The sequence below is a fragment of the Corvus moneduloides genome, chromosome 13 (genome assembly GCF_009650955.1).
Source record: "Corvus moneduloides isolate bCorMon1 chromosome 13, bCorMon1.pri, whole genome shotgun sequence".
In the NCBI taxonomy this organism is placed as follows: Eukaryota; Metazoa; Chordata; class Aves; order Passeriformes; family Corvidae; genus Corvus; species Corvus moneduloides.
Window position 1 is genome coordinate 233198 of NC_045488.1, and position 20813 is coordinate 254010.

General features: G+C 40.8%; 2 protein-coding genes and 1 long non-coding RNA gene across 4 annotated transcripts in view; all 3 read right to left on the reverse strand.

Annotated features, from left to right (window-relative positions):
* Window positions 1-20813, reverse strand: part of UNC13C (unc-13 homolog C) — a 405035-nt gene that overhangs the window by 228271 nt on the left and 155951 nt on the right. The gene's annotated exons all lie outside the window — the stretch shown is intronic.
* On the reverse strand, window positions 1236-1844 carry LOC116450702. Its single transcript, XR_004242921.1, has 2 exons — window positions 1647-1844; window positions 1236-1326 (listed from the first exon to the last, which is right to left on the reverse strand). It is a non-coding gene; the product is annotated as an uncharacterized LOC116450702 (long non-coding RNA).
* On the reverse strand, window positions 11504-18979 carry RSL24D1 (ribosomal L24 domain containing 1). Its single transcript, XM_032123425.1, has 6 exons — window positions 18853-18979; window positions 16911-17024; window positions 15283-15355; window positions 14516-14579; window positions 14006-14091; window positions 11504-12792 (listed from the first exon to the last, which is right to left on the reverse strand). The coding sequence occupies exons 1-6, from the start codon at window positions 18931-18933 to the stop codon at window positions 12719-12721; spliced, it is 492 nt and encodes a 163-aa protein (XP_031979316.1). The 5' UTR covers window positions 18934-18979; the 3' UTR covers window positions 11504-12718.

Here is a 20813-nt window from a genome sequence, read left to right on the forward strand (position 1 = left end):
TTCAGAGACGTGACTTTTCTGAAGTTCCATGAACATCTTCAAGTATTCAGCAGAAAAGGTTCAGATGACAAAAAAAGCTGAAATAACATCAGTAAGTTAAAACTTTTGATAATATTTACCTCTGTTTAATTTTCAATGTACGCAGAATGCCAAATCCCACTTGCTTTTCATATGCAATTAATCCTACCAAAATCCTCTGGGACTACTTCTGAAAGTAAAATGAGCAGGATTTAGTTTTTAATCCAACACCAACAGGAAAGGAAAATATGATACAGTGTTTTATCCCCAGCAAAGAACCCTGGCACTAAACCCTCCTGAGTGAGTAAAGCTTCAGTGTGCATTCTGCAGCTAAGCTGGCAACAGAGCAATTTTCTGTTTGTAATTTCTATTTTTGCCCAAATTACTATATAGAGACAGATGGCCACACCAAAGGAGGACAGTTCTGGAAAGAAATCTCCCTCCCTGAGGAATACTTCACAAGATCAGTCTGGGGACTGCCAAAGTAAGATCTTTTGCCAGGCAGCTGAATCACAGCACGCTAAACACCTTCAGGTTCTGGCTTCTGCATCACATTCTTACCTCCTAATAAATATAGCACTGAGGGGAAAAGAGCAAAAAGACATTTCTGTGACTGAATAGGTCTTTGAATGCTAATGACTGGATGTTAAGATTCATTTCATGTTTTTATTATCCAAGGAAAGCTTTTCTGACTGCATTTTCTGCATCGGTAGGAGTATGCCCTAGGTTACTGATTATCTGGGATCTCATCATCATGTTTTCAAGAAAGATACTTGTTTCTTTCAGGCTGCAATGGCTCAAGCAAATAAAGTTTCTAAAACACAGGTCATACAAATCTGATTTCAGCCAAGGGTTTTAATCCCCCTCATAATTTTCTACTGTGTTCTGACACCAATTAACAAGGCCTTCCTTCTTTAAAATGAAAAATGAGGAATTTTGAGAATTATGTATGAAAATATATGTGATAGTATTGCAACCCATATGTTTTTTATTTGAATGCTGAATTTTTCTTTCTCTGAATTTTCAGTATGCAAAAAATGTTTTGGATCAACAATAAATTCAGTTTGAAAACCTTCAGGGTTGTCAGATAGTAAGAGTAATTTTTCAACAGTGAGATGAAAAATGCTACTGTGATCAACAAGGTGAAGAGTTGACAGTTTTGATTAACTCAAGTTTCAGAATTAAAAATGGGTTTAGAATAGTGAGAGTCTTCTCACCTTTTCTTACTTGTTTTGCTTGTCTGCAGACTAAGACATCACTTCTTTCAGGCATTCATACTTGGCTGAGATGCATTCTTCATAATGAGGGCTAAGGAAAAATGTTTTAATTTACATTTTAAAATACCAGATTACATTTCATCCTACAAATCATAAAATCTGCAAGCTTGGAATCCCAAAGTATCTGTGCTAGATCCTTACTGAATAGCTTGGGAAGGTTTCATCTCTTTTGTCCTGTGTCCCTACTGATAATAAATAAAAGGTTTCCAGTGCTAAATTTGGTTGATTACTAGACTTACACTGCTCTGTTAGGATTTCCAAATTACATAAACAGAGAGAGTTTCTGAAACAGGGCTTCAGGGAAAAATCATAGCTACAAAGTATTACTAGATTTAAGAACTGAAGTATTACCAGCTATTTAACCTCAGCAGAAGGAGCAGAAATAAGTAAGATGTCCAACACCCTTGGCAATCACTTGATGAAACAACAGTCAACTTCTTATTTGCATGGGAGCTGCTTTATTCCCAGTCAGGTACTTGGGGTCAGACCAACTTGTTGCAGTGGGGATACTGCAACACGCATATATCAAACCAGGAGTCGCGTGGAAAGGAAATATATATGGACAGACAGATTCTTGCTAGATGTTTCAGAAATGTTTATTTCTCCAGCCGCATGGCCGGAGCTCTGCCGAGGAACTGTTCCAGTCACGGGACCAAGGGTCCTTCTGCCCGCGCAGGGAACACAAACCAACCCATGGGAACGAGGCTGAGCAGGGGCAGGAAGCCCCGTGTCTGTGCCCTCAGGGCCCCTCTCCCAGGGCTACATGGCAGGGGAGGGACCCCAACACCTCACCCGTTTTATTTTAATAAAAGGAGAATGAAAACAACTGGATAAACATAACAAGAACAGTTTCAAAACAAAACAAGCCACCCTCCTGAGCCTTTAAATGTCCAAACAGATTCTATGGAACATCTTAGGGCTGACAGAAGGGAGACAGAACTCTCTGAGCATGCTTTGTGGGGAAACTGAGGCAGGAGAGGGTTTAACTTCTTCCCTCCCCCCTTTTCATCCCCCACTCGGCATTGGAAAGGGATTTTTGGGGAAACAATTGGCAAAAGCATGGTTTTGTGAGGGAAACCATGGGTGAAAAAACGGATTGGGAATACACTGGGGGTAATAGGACATAGGGTAAAAGGGAAAGGTGGGATTAGGAAAGGGAGACTGTAGGGGGGGGCTTACAATGGAGATATTGTCTAACATGACTACGATTTTTTGCATATATACTGCCTTTCACAGAAACACCATCGGGCCCAGTGACCTGCGATGCTTGTAACCCTTTTCTCCCTAGTACAATTTTAAATTCCACCACCTCTCCATCTCCCAAGCTTGGGATGCATTTTTCAGGGTTATTCTTTTTAATAGCAGTTCTATGCACGAATATGTCTTGCTGGTTGTCACACCTTGTTATAAAACCATAATTTTGCTTAACATTATACCATTTTACTATCCCTAAGATCTTAGTTACTATGATCTTTTCCTTTTTCCGAGTGGCTGTTTTCTGTCTCACTGTGTCTTTGCTGTCTCTTTCGGTCGCTCCCGTGTTGGAATTGTCGGGGCTGCTGGTGCCTGCGCGCTCTTCCTGGGGTCGCGTTCAGGGCTGCGTGGGCCGGGCCGGGCCGGGCCGCTCAGTTCTCCGTGCGTCGCCTCCTCTGGTCGCAGCTTCGCTGCCGCTGCCGGGCGCTGCACCCACATCTCGGCCGGGCCCCCGAGCGATGACTCCCCCGCGCCCTGCTCCAGCGCACGTTTCGGCTGGGCACGGCTCTGCTCCACCGCCGCCAGCCGCCGCCCGCGCGCCGCCCCTCTCGGTCGGGCGTTCACGGGGCTCGCTCCACCACGCGCTGTGCGCGGCCGGGCGGGCACCGCCGGGTCCCACCTCTCCTCGCTCCGCCACCGACACTGCGGCTCGCGTGGCTCCGCCCGCGCGCGGGAACTGCCTCACTGCTGCTCGCAGAGCGCTCGGTGCACGTGGCCTGGGCCGCACGGTCCCTGCGTCAGGCTTCCCTTCGCCAGGACACAGCTGACATTGTTCAACAGTCTCGGTAACTAAATAATATTCACGAAAATATTCTTCCATCGGCATATATTTTGACTCCAATATTAACTGTGTCCAAACGGTTTTCCAAAAGCCCTTGGTAAGAATTAAATCCCAAGAAACATAGAAAAAGTTCTTAAACAACCATGCCAGGAAGTGTTTCAGTTCTTTTTGAGCTTGAATCAAGCTAAAATTTACAAATCGTTGTTCAAGAATCATTTTAAGATAAATGTCCATATGCGGCTCTGAGAGCCAAGAGTCTTCCCATGGTTCCTCCATAGTTTAGATATGGAATAGCAAAGCAAAACCAAGAAGAGGAATCCAAAGTTTCCAGGGTTTACTCACACAAATCAGTCGCTTAGGGATCAGGGATCGTTCTGCTCACAATTCTCCACCATTATGTTGCAGTGGGGATACTGCAACACGCATATATCAAACCAGGAGTCCTGTGGAAAGGAAATATATATGGACAGACAGATTCTTGCTAGATGTTTCAGAGATGTTTATTTCTCCAGCCGCATGGCCGGAGCTCCGCCCAGGAACTGCTCCTGTCACCGGACCAAGGGTCCTTCTGGCCGCGCAGGGGAACACAAACCAACCAATGGGAACGAGGCTGAGCAGGGGCAGGGAAACCCCGTGTCTGTGCCCTCAGGGCCCCTCTCCCAGGGCTACTTGGCGGGGAGAGGAGACCCCAACACCAACTGAGTCAGCCATTGCTTCATAGCACAGAGTTGGACTGGTATCATACTGGTTTCTATTGGGAACTCACATGAACAATTCCCTCTGACTTACAGATCTACCAGGAGACTGTCTCATGACTGAACCTGGCCCTAAAGGCCTTAGTCAGTGACAAAAACCCTACCCAAAAAAAGTAATGGAAAGGATGAATGAAAGGAACTCTGTTTGTTCCAGAGCTGGGAAAGTAAGATTAAAATGACATTAAAAATGTCCTGTAGAATTCTAAGATAAAATTAATTGCTGCAGTAAGTCTCACTTCAGTGCCTTACTATGCATGGAAAAGTTGGAAGAGACAGATGGTAGTCCTTGTGATCAGGCAGACCATTTTACAGAGGACTCAGAAAAGCTGAGCAACTTGAGTAAAATTACCAAGGGAAACAGAGCCAGGAATAAAACTCAGGTCTGCTGACTTGTAGCTGTCTACTCACCACTTAGCTATTACATGTAATGTGTGGGAAGGGAAACGGCATATTGCATTTAGGATGTCGGAATGTACTCCTACAAAGGTAAATGATTCATAAAACTCCATACCAGTGAACACTTTCCTGCATCTACGATCAACTATGTTTAAACATTTAAGACAATGGCACCACTCACTTTCAAGTAACAGTTCTCAAGAATGAAAAGCATTCAAGGTGATTTTCTCTCCCTGCTAAGAGTAGCTGATGCCCATCTGTTGAGACCTGTTTTGACAGAATTTAATTCCTTTGCAGGGTTTTTTTGTGTGTTTATCCTTTTTATAATGCTGTATATTTCACTTCTCTTAAAAGCACAGTTCTAATCATGGTACATTCAGGTAGTCATGGACTTGTCTGTTCACTAAAAATTTAGAAAGAGAAAACATAGTGAATGAACTGGCAAATTCTAAATCTATATATATGTGAAGGTTATTTTCTTTCTGCAAAGCATGCAGGAAAAAGCTAAGGATATTGAAAAACACAGTTACAAAAGAAACCGAAAAAAAAGGAGAAACAGTGCAGACATAAAGGGTGCACCCATCCATACGTTGAATAGTGCAGGAATTTGTCATTGTTTCAATCCCACAAACCAGACAAGAAGAACAGACGTAAGAAGGAGCAACAAAGATGCTCAGAGGCCTTCCTACAGAGCAGGGTAAGAGACTAGGACCCTTTGGTTTAGAAAATAGGTAACTAGAGGTTCACAACACTGCAAACACTGCAAAGAGAATTAGTAATTCAGCTTCTTGCAATACTAGAACTACAGAAAACCCAACAGTGCCAAATCCAAATCACAAAGTTCTTCCTCACAATAACCAATTAAACAGAAGTATTCATAACAGGATCATTGAGAAATGAAAGTATAGAGGGGTACAAAATTAGACTTGATACAGTCATAGAAGACTGGTTCACCGGAAGTTTCCAAAGAAATCCCTAAATTACTGACTGTTTGAATTTAGGAAGATAAACCATGGAAAAGGGCGCTCAGATGATGCTTTGTGATCCATCTCTGACAGGTTCTGCTCTACTGGCCATCACAGGTAGTACAACGTTAAAGGGACTTTAGATATAAACCAGCATAAAGGTTCCTCTATTTTTGGTCTAAAGGCATTAAGATTTTTAAAAGACATTTCCAGAACTGGAATTAACAGGATTGTCATGAAAAGTAAACAACTACTAACAGATTTTGGACAAGCAGATGAAACTCATAGTGAAGTAGATTTAAATGACTGCCAAAAAACCTACACAGTCTGGCAGAAGCAGTTTAACAAAAGTTGGCTTATCCTTAGAAAACTGGGAGAATACCTGGTCCTTATATGACCAGGTTCATGTAGATCACTACACACGATACAATAAGAAAATAAATTCAACTGTGCGCAGACCATAATGATCACTAGAAAAGCTTGCAATGTTGTTAATTCCTTTGTCTATCAACACAGGAAGCAGACAAATTTGTTATTAGAGGCCTACAGGTCTTTACCCTGCTCAACCACCTTTAGTTTGACCTAAGAATGCCTTCTGTGTTCACAGCTGGATGTTTTAAAGCAGAACCCGAGTTCTGAATATCTGCTGTAGAAATACTTCAAGAGCCAGTAAAAGCAATTTTCAGAAAGCCATCTCCTTCCTCTTCAAAACAATTGAATCTACAGAAGCTGTGAAAAGTGAAGAATGCTTCCTGTCACCTTTGTATCACAGCTTTCTGACAGCATCAGTAACAAAATCTGGCACACAATCTCCTTCCAAGTCAATATCAGACTTGGAAATAGACATCCGTGGAAAAAAAAGCACAAGTTCTTTAAATGCAGCATCACAGTATTCCCCAGATATCCTGGGGATAATCTGTATGAGGCATCCCAAGCAGTAGCAAGGTTATGCCCTAAAGAAATCTGGATTAAAGCATGCTTTGTGCATAGAACATTCTAAATGTATTCCTACCTCAAGGTTAAATACTGTTTCTTTCTAAATATCACCCATGAATTAGGATCGCATTATGATATCTGTATCTTCTATTTCAAAAGAAAGATTTTCCCCAGAGATCCCCAGAAGCTGGGTACAGCTAATCAAATTAACCTTGAATGACTTTCCATCTGTGCCCAGCACCACTAACCAAACAGAGGAAACAGGAGCAGCCCAGGGGAGCAGCCTAGCTGGTTCTTACAGACTTCTAAGTACATCAACAGTTTGTTTGGCTTGTTAGAAGAAAAAGCTGTCTGTACAGCCAATCCTGAAGACTGCCGGGTTCAGGTCTGCCACCTTTATGTATCAAACTAAACCTGTATGGCCTGTACCACTCTGTCCTCAAGTTTTGTGTCAGGGAGTACAAAAAGCTGGGAAACACAGGGATTTGAAAGGTAATCTCAATTTGCCCAGTGCTAGGAATGGCAGGCAATTGTCGTATGAGAAAACTATTTGGTTATTTCACTGCTCACCCCAAGCAGTTCTGCAGCGTCAATTTCTGCAGCAAGGTTAAATGAAAACACATCTTTCTGCTAGAGCTTGTGTAAACAGAGATACTGTAACCAACCTCACCTCAACACTAGGGAGAATTTCTGGCAACTTTTCATTTTATCAAGTAATAAGAAATCTTTCAAATTCTCTACTCAGGAATCACTTCAGTCAAATTAATTACCAAAGCAATTCTCTTAATTTTCAAGTTTAGTGCAGAGTGGAGCCTAAAGAAAACAGCTCAATTACCTGCAAACAACATTTTTTTTCATTAGGCAGAGGCGTCTGCCTTGATTCCCAGTGATAATTCGTGAATGCACAATATTGTTGCCTTATAAATAACACATCTATTTCTATTCAGGAGTCTGTTCCCTACATTGAAACAATGTCACTAATAAATCTCACAGCTTGTAGAGCTAGAGCTGACATCCCCCCTTATTCAGTATATACCTTTATTGCCATACATGTGTATAAGACAAAATGTTATCCAAGTACTTTTTAAAGGTGAAGAGACAGCTATTTAAGAAACAAGAGTGGCTTCATCAAACTAAATATAATATGAAAAGTCTAAGGAGGGGAGGGAGAAGGAAGAGGATAACACAAAAAAACCCAAAACCAGCAAAGAATGCCTTCCAACGCAGCTACCTCCACAAATCCTTGTTCCTACCCAATCTCAAGTAATGCTGCTTGTTAACAGCAGCACACTGTTATTCAGAAGAGATCCTAGTTTAGTGCCATAAGTCCAAATCACCGGTCCTGTCTGTGCCGAGATTTAGTAGGAGCAGAGCACGAGGTGCCTGCGCAAACAGACTTACAAGACAAATGATGATGATGATGTGTGAATATCTAATCAGAAGAACTATTTATGAATAACTGGTAGTGCTAAAATCCATTATACAGTCTCTCTTCTTGGCATTTACCAGATCTAACAAACTATAGCCATTTTGTGTTTGTACTCTACGCCGTCAGGAGCCTTTCTTCAAAACAAACTCTGATGGACTTGGTCAGAACAAATGTGATAGTCAAAACCAATTTTTAACAAATGCTTTTTAGTTTCAATTGCTGTCATCTTTTCATATAAAACAAACCAGATATATAGATGTTTGGGTTTTTTTTTTCAGACTACAAAAGTTGGAAATGTGGATTTTAATAGCAATTTAGTAATTGTCTTTTTCTCGTATTTCCTCTTTTCCATTTTTAACCCTCTCTTAGTGATTTCAAGTTAAATGCTGGTTTTTCTTTGAGGAGGAGTTTAACCTCATGCTAACATGTTTTGGCTGCTCCCTCACTTCCAACCTCAGTTCCTTGTGCCCAGAGCAGGGGTTCCAGCCCTGCCCTGAGTCCCCCAGAGTGCCCTTTATGTGTTTTATCCAGTGTCACCCTCGATGCGTGACTGTCATTGTAACTGTTCAAACCCCCGGCTGCTCAGGGAAGGTGCGTGGGGAACTGTCACCCTGGGAAGCTCCCTCCTAGTGGCCCCCTCCAAGTGACACCATCCTTAGAAACAGCATTCGTGCAGGCTCTGTGGGATGCCGAGTTCACGAGGGAAGGAAAGCGGTGTCTGTTTCTGTGCTTTGAGCTGTGGTTCAGATGTGGGTCCGCATGAGCGGAGGAGCAGCAATGGGGCAGCTCCTGGCAAGGCCCTGTCCCGCAGAGTGCAGTCCTGAAGTAAAGCCCCCAAGGCTGCCCCAAAATGCCGCGGTGCCTCCCGGAGAGCTGGGGAATCCCCTGCAGGCCTGTCCAGTTCCATGTCTTTATGCAGAGTAAGGCCTCAAGATACTTTTTTTTGCCTTTGGTCAGGGGTTGGTTTTGCAATCCATACTTCTTACTTTGGTTGTCTATGGAGGTTTTCTTCTCAAAGTTTGATCCTGAAGGAATGACTGAAAAAATGGTGGGTTTTGGTTTTGCTTGTTCATTTTGCTTTTAAGAAAAAATGCAAATTCCTTCTTTCAGGCTTCACTTTCAGTCTTTCCAAGTGCTAATACAGTGTGGGAAAAGTGTAAAATATAACCTTCTGTATAATCAAATCATGCTGAGCGGGTGCAGACTTTCTTTGTAGGAAATTGGGCCTTCCCATAGTTTTGAGATTTTTCTAGTCAGAGATTTTCCTGAGATATTCTTACTTCAGAGTAACAGCATGGTGGAGCCCAGCATACGTACGAGATCTGTCTGTGTGCAACACAAAGAAACGTAAATCAGTTCCACATGTTGACGCGGTCATAGGTGTCCATGGCTGGAAAAGCAATAGACAATTGCTAATAGGTCCAAAGGCTTATATCCCAGGAGAAGATATTTCAACCTCCAGGCTGTTCAATTCCTCAATTATTGTTTTGGCCTCAAAAATTCAATCTTCTTTACCAGCCTAACTTATTTATGGGTTGCACTGAATTGCAACCAGAGAGAGCAGAAAGCTGAAATAAATCAACCACTGATAAAATTGTTTAAGCCTTCTTGTTGGTTGTCTGTCTATTTTTAAATGTCAATTTAAAGAGACCATATGCAGAGAAATTTATTTTGTTTTATTCTCTCCAACTTGCTCTTGGGGGAATGATGGCAGGTCCTGCCTTCCCAAGGACTGGGCACAGTTCAGCCCCACACACAGGAGACAGATAAGGGCTCCCCGTTTACCTATCCCCAAACTCCTCTGGAAAGCCACTATGTGATCTAGAGCTGTTCAAGTGGAAAGAGGAATGCGTTTCCTTTTTCATATTTGGCAGTATTTCCCCATGAGCACCAGGATACTGCTCAGTTGCACATTTTCTCTCTAAGTCTTGTAAACAAAATGCAAAATCTAAGTTAATTTTCATCTTAAGCAAGCAAAGAAAGATCTTCACCAAAATGTCTCAAATAACAATTTCCATTAGAAACGTGGTTGGACAGCCACCCTTGTAAAAGAAAGAACCACCGCTCTTCTGCAGCTCAGCAGCTCCCCATAAAGATCTCTGCAGCAGTGGGTTATGCAGAGACGTGCAGAATGATCACCAGCCCCACATCATTCCTCAGCTGCAGCTCTTCCCCCCTCACCTTGTGCTCCAGTTGACAGACAAGAGAATGTGACGCCACAGCAATTAAATTTAAAAAAAAATTAAAATCACAAGAGCACCCTCTAAAAAGGTGCTGTAAGCATGTTACTCACGACAAATTTTGTAAACTCAACTACCTTCTACATACTACAAGGCATACACAGCAGGCTGCAAGTCTCTGCCTCCCAGAGAAATGGCTCATCTGGCAGAGTGTTCAGGATTTATGGTTGTAGTGTACTCCCCAAATGGCTCTTCTCGACTGCTGCACAATGACTACTTCACTTACAAACCTCCATAGGAAAGGGTTAATAATCCTACATATACACTTCCATAGAGCACACAAACCAGTTAATTATTGCAGTTCATTTACAAATAGAACAACTACAGATATTATGTAATATAAATTATTTAATGTTAAACTCATATGAAGTAAAATAATTTATATAAATACTAATTAACACTCAGTGGTGCTCATCACCTTTCTCTGCATTGCGCTATTTCCTTCACTATTTTTGGAGAAAGTTAAAACTCCGCGCTCGCTGAACATCCTATCTTTAAAATTTAGTAAATTGTCTTAGGTTACAATGTAAAATGTAACCAAAGTGTGTATTCTATCACTATCTGTTAAAACCAGGTGGGGCAGTGTTCTTTATCTCTTCCATGACACATCCCTGATAACTCCCTCCAGAGAAATATTTTTTCGGTTAATGGGCTATCAAGCCTCACCGCATGACTCATAAAATTACATCATCCCATTGCGAGATGCTCCGCCCAGGGGGAGGAACCAAGCATTCCTACCTGGATATAATCTGAGGTTTGGACCACCACTCAACCCTTACCTACTGGATTCCCAGAGGACAAGAGCTACATAACCATCAGTGGACCTTCAGAGGAAGACCAGACCCTTCTACAGGATCACCGCTTCAACAGAACCATATCTATCACTTCAGGAGGACTGCAGCCACCATTTAATTGGACTGCTACCACCACTCTGCCCAACAGGGTGTCAGGTCATATCCTGACCCTGTCAGTTTAAGCCAGTGTTTCTGTATTGTTGCCCTTATCTTAATTTTCCAATTAAATTTTAATTCTGATTTGGAATCTCTCACTGGTTTGCTTTCAAACTAGTACATAAGTTTTAAAAATTATACGTAATAAGATTTTTAGGTGAAGTATCCCACTTCAAGAATTAAGGACATCAAATACTATAATAAAAAAGGCCATCCAAAAAAATCACATTTCCTGAGCTGAAGTGTAATTAGTACATTTATGTGAGGCTATACAAATCAACATGCTGTGAGTATCTCCCTCCACAAGCCCAAGCATCTTGGTGTACATATAGTACATATACACTGTATTTACACGGTACCATTTAGTGATTTCACCCCATTGATATACGTTTTCTGGCCAACTTACCGTATGCTTTTCAGATGGCATTTACATTACAGTTTATAGGGGAAATACTAATATTGGACACCTAAAATGCTTCTCAGCCATCATCTTAACAGCAAATTTTAAATGATAGCAAAATTTTAATGTCATTAAAATAAGGAATTACATTTTTATTACCAGAATTCTCACTAAAATACATCATTGTCTAAGTGTCTGAACTCATAAATCAAGAGAGAAAAAATTGAGTACAATGCCTGTTCATGTCACACACTCCCCAAAGACCCTTACATAAGTTTAAATATAATTCTTCTTGGAACTACACAATACACATGTAGATGGTAGGTATGAGGGTTTCCAGTGATTGCTATAGTACATATCCAAGTCCAGAAAAGAACCACAAATTATTGTTTTTGAGGGTAACTAGCACGACAAGAAAGCAAATACTATAAACGCCTTTAAAAGTTTTCTTTGATCACACTGTTGCAGACAGTTTTAAACTCCGACAGTTTAAAGCAGTATTTATATCAGTACTGACACACTGAATAAATACCACCACAATATGCAAAATACTTGTGATTTAGCAGCATCTTTTCCATCAAAATAATCCTGGGGTCAGATAAACACAGTCTCAAGTGTGATTTATTGTCTCAATCTGCCTGATTAGACATTAGATTTGAATTTTGCTGGGTAAGGATGATGGCAGGGCCAACTCCAGAGTAGGTGATATCACCATTATTATTTTCCAAACCTAGGTCCTGCATCAATGTTAGCTTTGCCAGGTGTTAACTGCAATGGAATTCTGGGGTAGCTGACTTAAAAAGGAGATAAAACAAACACTATTCTTCAAATTGAAAAATTTTCCCCAGGACAAGAATGAAAATAAGTCTGGACCACACCGGATTGATGAAAATTAATACCTCGTGCCCCATCTTGTAATCATTAAGATAGATTTTTATCTGCTTTCACCACTTTGAAATAACAACAGATAAAGTAAGAAAAGCTCAGGGCCAGCATCTTTTATTATTTATTATTTAAATTACCGTGGAAAAGTTATCCGGAAGAAGTGTAACTTTCCAAGGAACACATTATCTTAAACAATAATGCTTCATTCTCCATCCTGCTGACAAGGTTTTCTCAAACTACAGAATTTTAAGTACTGCCTAAACTAGTATCCAACCTATTACTTTTCATTAAAAATATAATTCAAATTGTAAATGACTGCTATTCATTAAAATGTACTTTTCTTCAACTGTAAGCACATTTCTGAATGATGTCAGGTGAGGCAGTAAGGAACTGTTAACCGCTGAAGAGATATAAATAGCAAATAAAAGCACTTTAAGAGTCTTCTTCCATAGGTATATCCTCTTGTAGCTTCTGCACCATTTTGTCCTCCAGCTGTTTTGGTGTACCTTCAAAAAAAAAAAAAAAAAAATCAAATTCAACATGTTTCTCTAAACCCAAATAACTGTTTTTTCTTGAACAATGTATGTGTCTACTCCAGATGAAACAGCCTAAATACATTGCTTGAAGAGTTGTTATGAGCAAACCCATCAAGCTCAAAGGTATTCACTGTTAACCTCCATCACCTCCTAAAACCTGTTTTAGCAGAAAAACTGATGCTGTTTATATGCAAAATCTAAAATGCAGTCAAACCTGTGTTTTCACCTGCTATGACAAACCGATACAGCTGCCAGTACCTGGCAGAACCTTGCAAAGGACTATAAAAATTCATTACTTACTACAGATCAATGGCCTTCTCACATTAGTTTTTACATGAAGATTTAAGCCCTCCTGAATGCTGTGTTGGATAGCAAAAACATTAACTCTCAATAAGACGACCAAAAGAAAAACAAAGAGAAAGAAAAATCCAAGATCTAGATTTGATTTTGCTCTCTGCAAAGTCAGAACTGCAGAGTACCAAAAAGGCAGCTGGCGTTTGACCAACAGATGTACCACACACTACTGTGCATCATTCATTTAACACAAGCAAAGCCAAACACAGAAAGAAACACTTGAGTTTATTCTTTTGAATTCAGATCTTTTTTCTTTCCTCAAAAAAAGAAGGGGGGACAGATTAAACCAAAGTTTATATATATCCAGACAAAAATCTAAGAAAAACCACAGAACAGACTTTTAATTAATACCTAATAATGAAGGTAATTTTTATAAAACAAGAGCTAATGGAAACGTTTTTAACTTGTCTTCATTACTTCGTTAAGTGTATTTTTCAAAGTAAGTAGTTTATTTGAAATGTGACTTTTCTGAAAGAACAGTATTTTCATGTAAGTTCTGTTACACTCAGTGAAGTACAAAAAAAGCTGCTCTCACAATTAACTGACAAATTCAAGCAGCAAAGTTAAACTTCTCTGTTTTATATCATTCAGTGGTAGAGCCTGTTGAGTTCAACTAACCAGTTCAAAGGGAAGACTTAGATAAATGTACTGGTTAACAAACATGCAGCTCATGGAGCACCACATCTTTAGTGCAATTTAAAACACACAAAATAAGGATGAATGCAGGACTAGATAAATTAATTGTAAGACAAGTGTACAGGATTATTGATCTGTAGAATGAGTCATTCATCCTAAACTGTGTAAGCAAACCAGTAAAGCAAATTCTTACCTGCATGGGGAGCACGAAGAAGGTGGATGTTCTGTTTGACTTCTTTGATGTCTTCTGCCTTCTGCAACTCTTTGCTCTTCTTTAATCTGGGAAAGGGGAAAACTAGATTTAATTACCTTCAAAGAGGAGATGTATGCTTTCATTTTAATGCATGGTATCTCTTGCTAAAGGTATGTATAGGCTGTAAATAACTGATTATGAGGAAACAAAGATAAAAAGTATTTGAAAACCAATTCAAGAAAATACTGGATACAAAATCACAAAAAAATGCAGCACTGTACCAACTCCTATCAGAAATTTGTTTAAACTTAATACTCTGTACAACAAACAAGTACTACATTGCAGTTATTATAATTGAGTGTCCAAAAGCTACATTTCCTTGGACAGACAGTAATGCAGAGTAGAGCCCACCATCCCTTGGATGACTGTGTATACACAAAGAAAATAACTCTTTAAAATTTGATCATCCCATTTCTGAAAAGATTGTCTTAACAAAGAAATAATTCTCACCTGTTCATAATAAATCTGGCTTGGCGTTTTTGCTTTATTTCCTCCACTCTCTTCATTGCATCCACTGAAATAAAGCAGAAGTTGTTTTAAATGTGTTTAAATCCCTGCAGCAGAAAATCCATGCTATTTTTGCAAAGCAGCTCTACCAGTACTCCCATAATATGTAAATACCACAGGCAACTCTCACACTATATAGAGGAAGCTATTCTTTCTTCAAAGACCAGGAAGATAAGGGAATATTCCGTGTAGCAACTATGATTACTTGTATTTTACAACTTATTTATGCTTCCACTTTTGTGCCTACACATAATTTCTATTGTTAACCATCACTGCAAAAGACTACTTGAAAACAGATGGAAGTTACCACCTTCTCCTTTGTGGCAGTTCTCCCATTTTATAGCAATTGATTCTATGAAACAAACTGAAGTGGAATTAGCACAAACATAGAAACAACCACATCAGTGTAAAAGGCTTGCACTGGGAGCCTCTTCAAAAGCTGGAAAACCACTAAGGGGTTTTGCAGACAGTAATTCAAAACAAAGGACTTCAGGTCCTCTTTTTCTAACCAGTTTCTGAAAAAAAACAATCAAATGAAACTCCACACCTGTTTACAACTCAAACCTCCTCCACACATTAAGAATTTGGACACGATTTCAGTAACTTCAAGCACAGTCACTACAAGCTGTCAATACTCAACGTCATCTTTTGAAAACACATTCATGATGAGTAAAAAATCCATCTTTTGGTTTTTTCCTAAAATGACTCACCAGTCTTGTTCCACAACTCTCTCTGGTATTTCACAGGTTCATTCCTACGTTTTTCAAATTCAAATGAATTATCCTGTATCAAGAAAAAGTAAATATAGACTATATGCAGAAGCATATTTAGATCAATACATTCTTATTATAGCACTCATTCATTTAACTTCGTATTTTATGGGATTTTTTCCCCCCTTTTCAGAAGCTCTGTCCTTAGACTTGAACAATCATTAGAGATAAATATGAGAAGGAAACCGAGTGGAGTGTTTGACTTCAAAGTGTCAGGAGCCACAGGGATTTGTCTGAAAAGAACTATTTACCGCAACATGTCCCTCAGCTATTTTCTATTTAGCAAGACAAAAGGAACAGAGAAAACCCATGCAGAATAGGAAATACAGAGTAGATTAGACAAGTGGAAGGCAAAATTGAAAACCTGTAGAGTTGAAAGCATTTATTGCTGGACAACTAAGTTCTACTCAACAGCTTCTAATTTTGAAATGGTAAAAAAAAAAACCAACCCAACCACTATTTCATTTTAAGAATATTGAAACAGTATGATTTGAAATTGTGAAATATTTCAATTGATGACTCTGGCATTTGGGACAGCTGCCATTCCCCAACTATGTCCCCTCATCCCCACGAGCTGAAGATGAAAAAACAGTTTCCTGACCTCTTTCATGCCAGGCACATTTAGCTTTATATCAGCTTTATCTGAGGACTTCTCCCTGCCCAGAGGCTGGTTTTTGTTGAGGTAAAGCAGAGTTACACAGCACTAAGTTCATGTATTGGCTTTATTATTAAAATACATTATGTGTCTCAAAATTGGAACATGCTGTCACCTATTTAGACATGTATAAAGTAATTCTAAATTCAGTTGTTTTCAAAGAGGTAATTCAACATAGCCAGAAACAACTCAAAAGCAAGAAACACCATTACTGAAGATGCTAATTAACCACGGCTTTTCAGAGTCACCTCAAAAAATAAAACCACATTCTTTCCCTTGAAAGATCCACAGAAGGCACTGTGTCAAAACGCTTACTAAATTTTTAATATTCTGTAAAAAAAATAGGTAATTAGGCCACAGTAATTCTTAAATTATTTAAGGACTGTCCCACAAAAAGTGAATGTTTAATATTTTCACCACTGAAGCAATTTTGTTTTGAAATTGCATTTGAGGTCTCACGATGTTTTTCAAACATTCCTATCTATGCAAAGACTGTTCCTACAAATTGTAAGCTTTTAAAGAGACTTCACAGATAACTATTTCAGGGGTCTACATAGAGGTACTTGCTGAGGTACCTGGTAACTCCGATTATTTGTGCAGAAATACGACTGTATGTCCAGAGAGTAGAAGATTTATTGGTAGGAAAAAATGCCTTGGAGTTGGGAGCCACCACGTGTTACCAACAGACACTGGATACACTGGCTTCCATCCCGAAGTGGGAAGATCCAGGTTTTAATCAAGCTGAATGAATAGCTCACGCACAAGAACTCTCACATTCTCTTCCACAATCCCTCTTTTCTCAAGCTCATTTCATTAAATGACAATGCTTTAAGCCACCTAGCCCAGCCTGTCTGCCACGGGAAGAGCCATTTTAGTGTGCTAATGTAAAGCATGAGCCAGTTCAGCTTCTTACCACTGTCAGTTCTTTGCCAGCTGCTTTACGGAACGCTTTAGTCCATCTCATCTTTCTGGGATTTCGCTTCTTTTTGAAGTTTCTGTGGCATTTTGATTTGCAGAATCTAAATATCTTAAATAAGAAGGGGGTGATAATAAAGAAAAATCTTAAGTCAAATCACGTTATTCATGCCCCACTGCAAGTGCGATATCAAACACTAAAGTTACTCTAGCAATACTGCTTATTAGAAATTATATTCATCTTTCAAATGCCAGTATTTTTATAGAAAATACAGCTATTAACAAAAATAATTTCAAGCACTAATATTGTTTTGTCATTATAAAGTCATTTTCACAACTGCCAGGGATAAGCATGAGTACTTACAATTAAGCTGATTGTAAATAAAATATACCTGAGTTGTGAGACTTATCATCCACAAAAATAACCATAAAAACAAACCTCTAGTATGAATAAACAATTTTCTATAGCTGCCAGCACTTTTTAGATACAGTACCATCCTGAGAACAACAAAAAATCCTCACATGTCTCATACTGAATGCAACATACACAAAAAACCATCTCTTTTCTGGGATGCAGCCTTAGGCCCCAAAGATTATCATGCAGGAGTCCTAAACACATTAGTTAAGTCCTGGACTGAATTTACTGAAAGCAGTTAAAGCATATGCCAGAAAGTTTTAATTGGTCTTTTTCTTTTTTTCCCCATTTTTCTACACATTCTACAGAATACTAGACTCTTCACTTAAGAGTGGTCAGAATTACATGTTGTTCATGAGGTTTTGAATACCCTATTTTTCTACAGCCATACTCTCCTTCCCATCTAAGTCAATTCTAAAGAAAATTAATAGAAACTTTTAATTAAGGCAATCATCTTCGAATAACTTTTTTTTTTTTACACTTTTCTACCACGTTTTTTCACCTCAATTTAGGCACACCTGCCACTGTATTTTGCCCTTTCATAGATTATCTGTTCACGACTAAGCTGCCACTGTGCTACCTTATCTAAAAACACATCCCTTGTGGCCTTTCGGAGCTCACAGACCCGTGTCAGTGCGCATCCACGCCCAGGCTCCCCGGAGCTGTGACTCATGCGAGCAGCACGGCCCGGCCGGGATCTGTTCTGACGTCTGGGCACGGGAAGGAAGCGATTTGCGCAAGCTGCGCTTCACCCTGGGGGCTCCAAGGCCCCGCAGCACCAATGAGGAGCACGGCAGAGGCTGGAAAACTATACACAACATTTAGAATACAAACTTGTCAGCCCGGTGCAGAGCCCAGAGTGCCATGCTCCTGCTGTTCTGACAGCCTCAGCTGGGTGAGTCACATCAGATCCCGGAGTCACAGCTTTTCCCAGAGCCCCACGAGGGACATGCCGGCCCTCCGCGCCTGCCTGCGGTGTCTGCTCAGAGCCGAGCACCCACCTGCTGCCACCTGAAAATTAAACGATGAGGATTCTGTGTTCTGCGAAATGTATTATTTCTTACTAAAAACTGAAAGCAAATAATTCAGCCCCCACTCTTGCCGACGGCCACACCAACTGCCAAATTACTGCGTCGCTCCAGGTCCTTATATTTAAATATCAGTAAGACATGAATTTCACAGATTCACAGAATAGTCAGAGTTGGAACGGACCCACAAGGATTACCGAGTCCAGCTCTTAAGTAAGTGGCCCGTGCAGGGATCGAACCCAAAATCTCGGTGTTCTCAGCACCGTGCTCTGATCAACTACACTCATTTCGGGCTCCCGTCCCCCACACCATGGACTGCAGCACGGCCCCGTGCCGACCGCCAACGGCGACCCCGGCCCGGGACAGAGGCTCCGGCTATGAGCGCTCCGCGTGGGGCGCGGCCGGTGACAGCGATCCCCGCCGCACAGGCCGGGCCGGCACAGGGAGCAGCCGTGAGCGCTGCGGGGAGAGCGGCGCCGGTGCCGGTCGGGCGGTACCTTGCAGTCGTTGCGCACAAACATGACGCCGTGTCCCGGGTAGATGGGCCCCGAGCAGAAGTAGCACTTCTCGATGCGCATGGCGGCGGCGGCGCGGGCGGAAGCGCGGCCCCGCTGACCGGAGGCGGCGGCGCGGGGCGGGCCCGGCTCCCGCAGCGCCCCCTGCCGACCCCGCCGCGCACCGCGCCCGCCCCCCACCGGCTCTGAGCGGGCCCGCACGGGCACAAGGCCCTGGTGTATGTTTGTAAAGGAAAAACTGTGTTCCAAGGGCGAGAAATTAACGAATCGGTACTAACATATGGATAGACACAGTAACCCAAGGAAAAGAAAGGGAGTTAGACATAGACTTTTAAGTCTACAGTTGATTTGCTGTAAAATTCAGGCAACAGTTTTTGTGCTGTTTTCCTATCTGTACAATCCAAAATCTAAGCAAAATTTGAAGTCCTGTCTAAAACCAATGGCTCTGCACACCATACAGGTACCTATTACTCCTTCTGTTCCCTCTCCTAGAGTTACTTGTTTATTGTGAAAGGTCCTAAATCCTAGGCCCTGTACCTTCCTGAAGTGTTTGGAATTGGAGGTCTTCTCCATATTCAATTGTAGGATGCTGTCCCAGCTCTGAGTCTGAAATCTTCCTCACCACATAAGTCTTTACCACCACAATCCCTGCTTCTCCACTTAAAAGAAATTAACTACCTGAGTATCTGGTGAAAAATCCATGTGCTGAATTGCATGTGCCTCTAAAGCAGTTTTTGCTTTCTGGTTTCTAGAACAACAAAAGAAATGCAGTCAGCTTGGTGCTGTATTAAGAAATACTGGAGGAAGAAACTAAAACTGGTTTAGCACAGTGGAGTCACCTTATCAGCACTAAGGCTGTCTCCAATCTTTCTGAAAACCAGACCTCAGTCACATCTACTGCAGGAGATCCAGGCTAGAGCACAGGACTGTACAGGATGTTAATGACTCTCACTGCAGGCCAGGCTCTGTGGCAGTGACAGAGGATGGCAGCCCAGGTGATAACAGGAAATACTAAACACACACACAAAATCCAATTTTATGAGGGAAGCTATGAAGACAAGTTTACAGCTAGAGGTAAAACCAAGTAGTAAACAAGTTTGCTTAGGTCCAGGGCTGTTCTCCTTTTTCAGTTTGATTACTTTGAGTTTCCTGCCTATGCAATTTACTTTCCCCATGGGCTGCATTTCACTTTTCCTGGCAGAGTCCTGTATTGTGAAGTCTTTGGTGGCTTCTACAATTTAAACACTTTGAATTACAGACTGCCACCAATATGTCCAACAGACAGGATGTAAGTGCACAGTGATAATAAAAGCATTTACCATCACACTTTCACCCACATCTCCTTTTTTCACATCAAAGCACTAATCTCCTCTACAAGCCATTATGTTGTAGATTTGAAGTGCTTGTTCCTGACTAAAAGGTAATATAGATTGAAGGTTGCTGGTGACAGAATCCAGATTAATTATTAAAAAAACAGTATGTACTTCTAACTCCATTAATAGTTATTCACAGACAAAATTAGGTATCCAGATGAAAAACAGCCTCAGTGGAAGAGGAGATTTTGCAGCAAACCAAGTGGCTCATTTGTTTTTGACACAGATTACTACAGCAAGAATTGTTTCACCAAACATCTCAACTCAATACCTTAAACTCATACACGTCACAAAACAACACAGCAAAGCTCTGATCAGCAAGTATTTATGGATTTGTACAAGTTTCCTAATAGAAGTAAAAGAACTGTCATACATAGTCATATGAAGGAATGAACTGTCAGGAAAATGCAGTTGTAGGATCAGGTTCAGAGACATATGATCCCATTAGGTGGAAGACACTTCTGGAGGTCATCTAGAGTAAAGCACTGCTCAAAGCAGAACAAATTAATACCAGGCTCAGCGCCACATCCAAGTTTAGTTTTTAGTGTCTTCAAAGATGGAGATTTCATA

Bases quoted from the DNA above. Each gene is read 5' to 3' on its own strand.
- RSL24D1 (XM_032123425.1), bottom strand. From the start codon at position 18,933: ATGCGCATCGAGAAGTGCTACTTCTGCTCGGGGCCCATCTACCCGGGA. The intron at 17,025-18,852 runs GTACCGCCCGAC...TTCTTATTTAAG, and splicing joins TTGTGCGCAACGACTGCAAG to ATATTTAGATTCTGCAAATC. The intron at 14,092-14,515 runs GTGAGAATTATT...CCCCTTTCCCAG, and splicing joins GCCAGATTTATTATGAACAG to ATTAAAGAAGAGCAAAGAGT.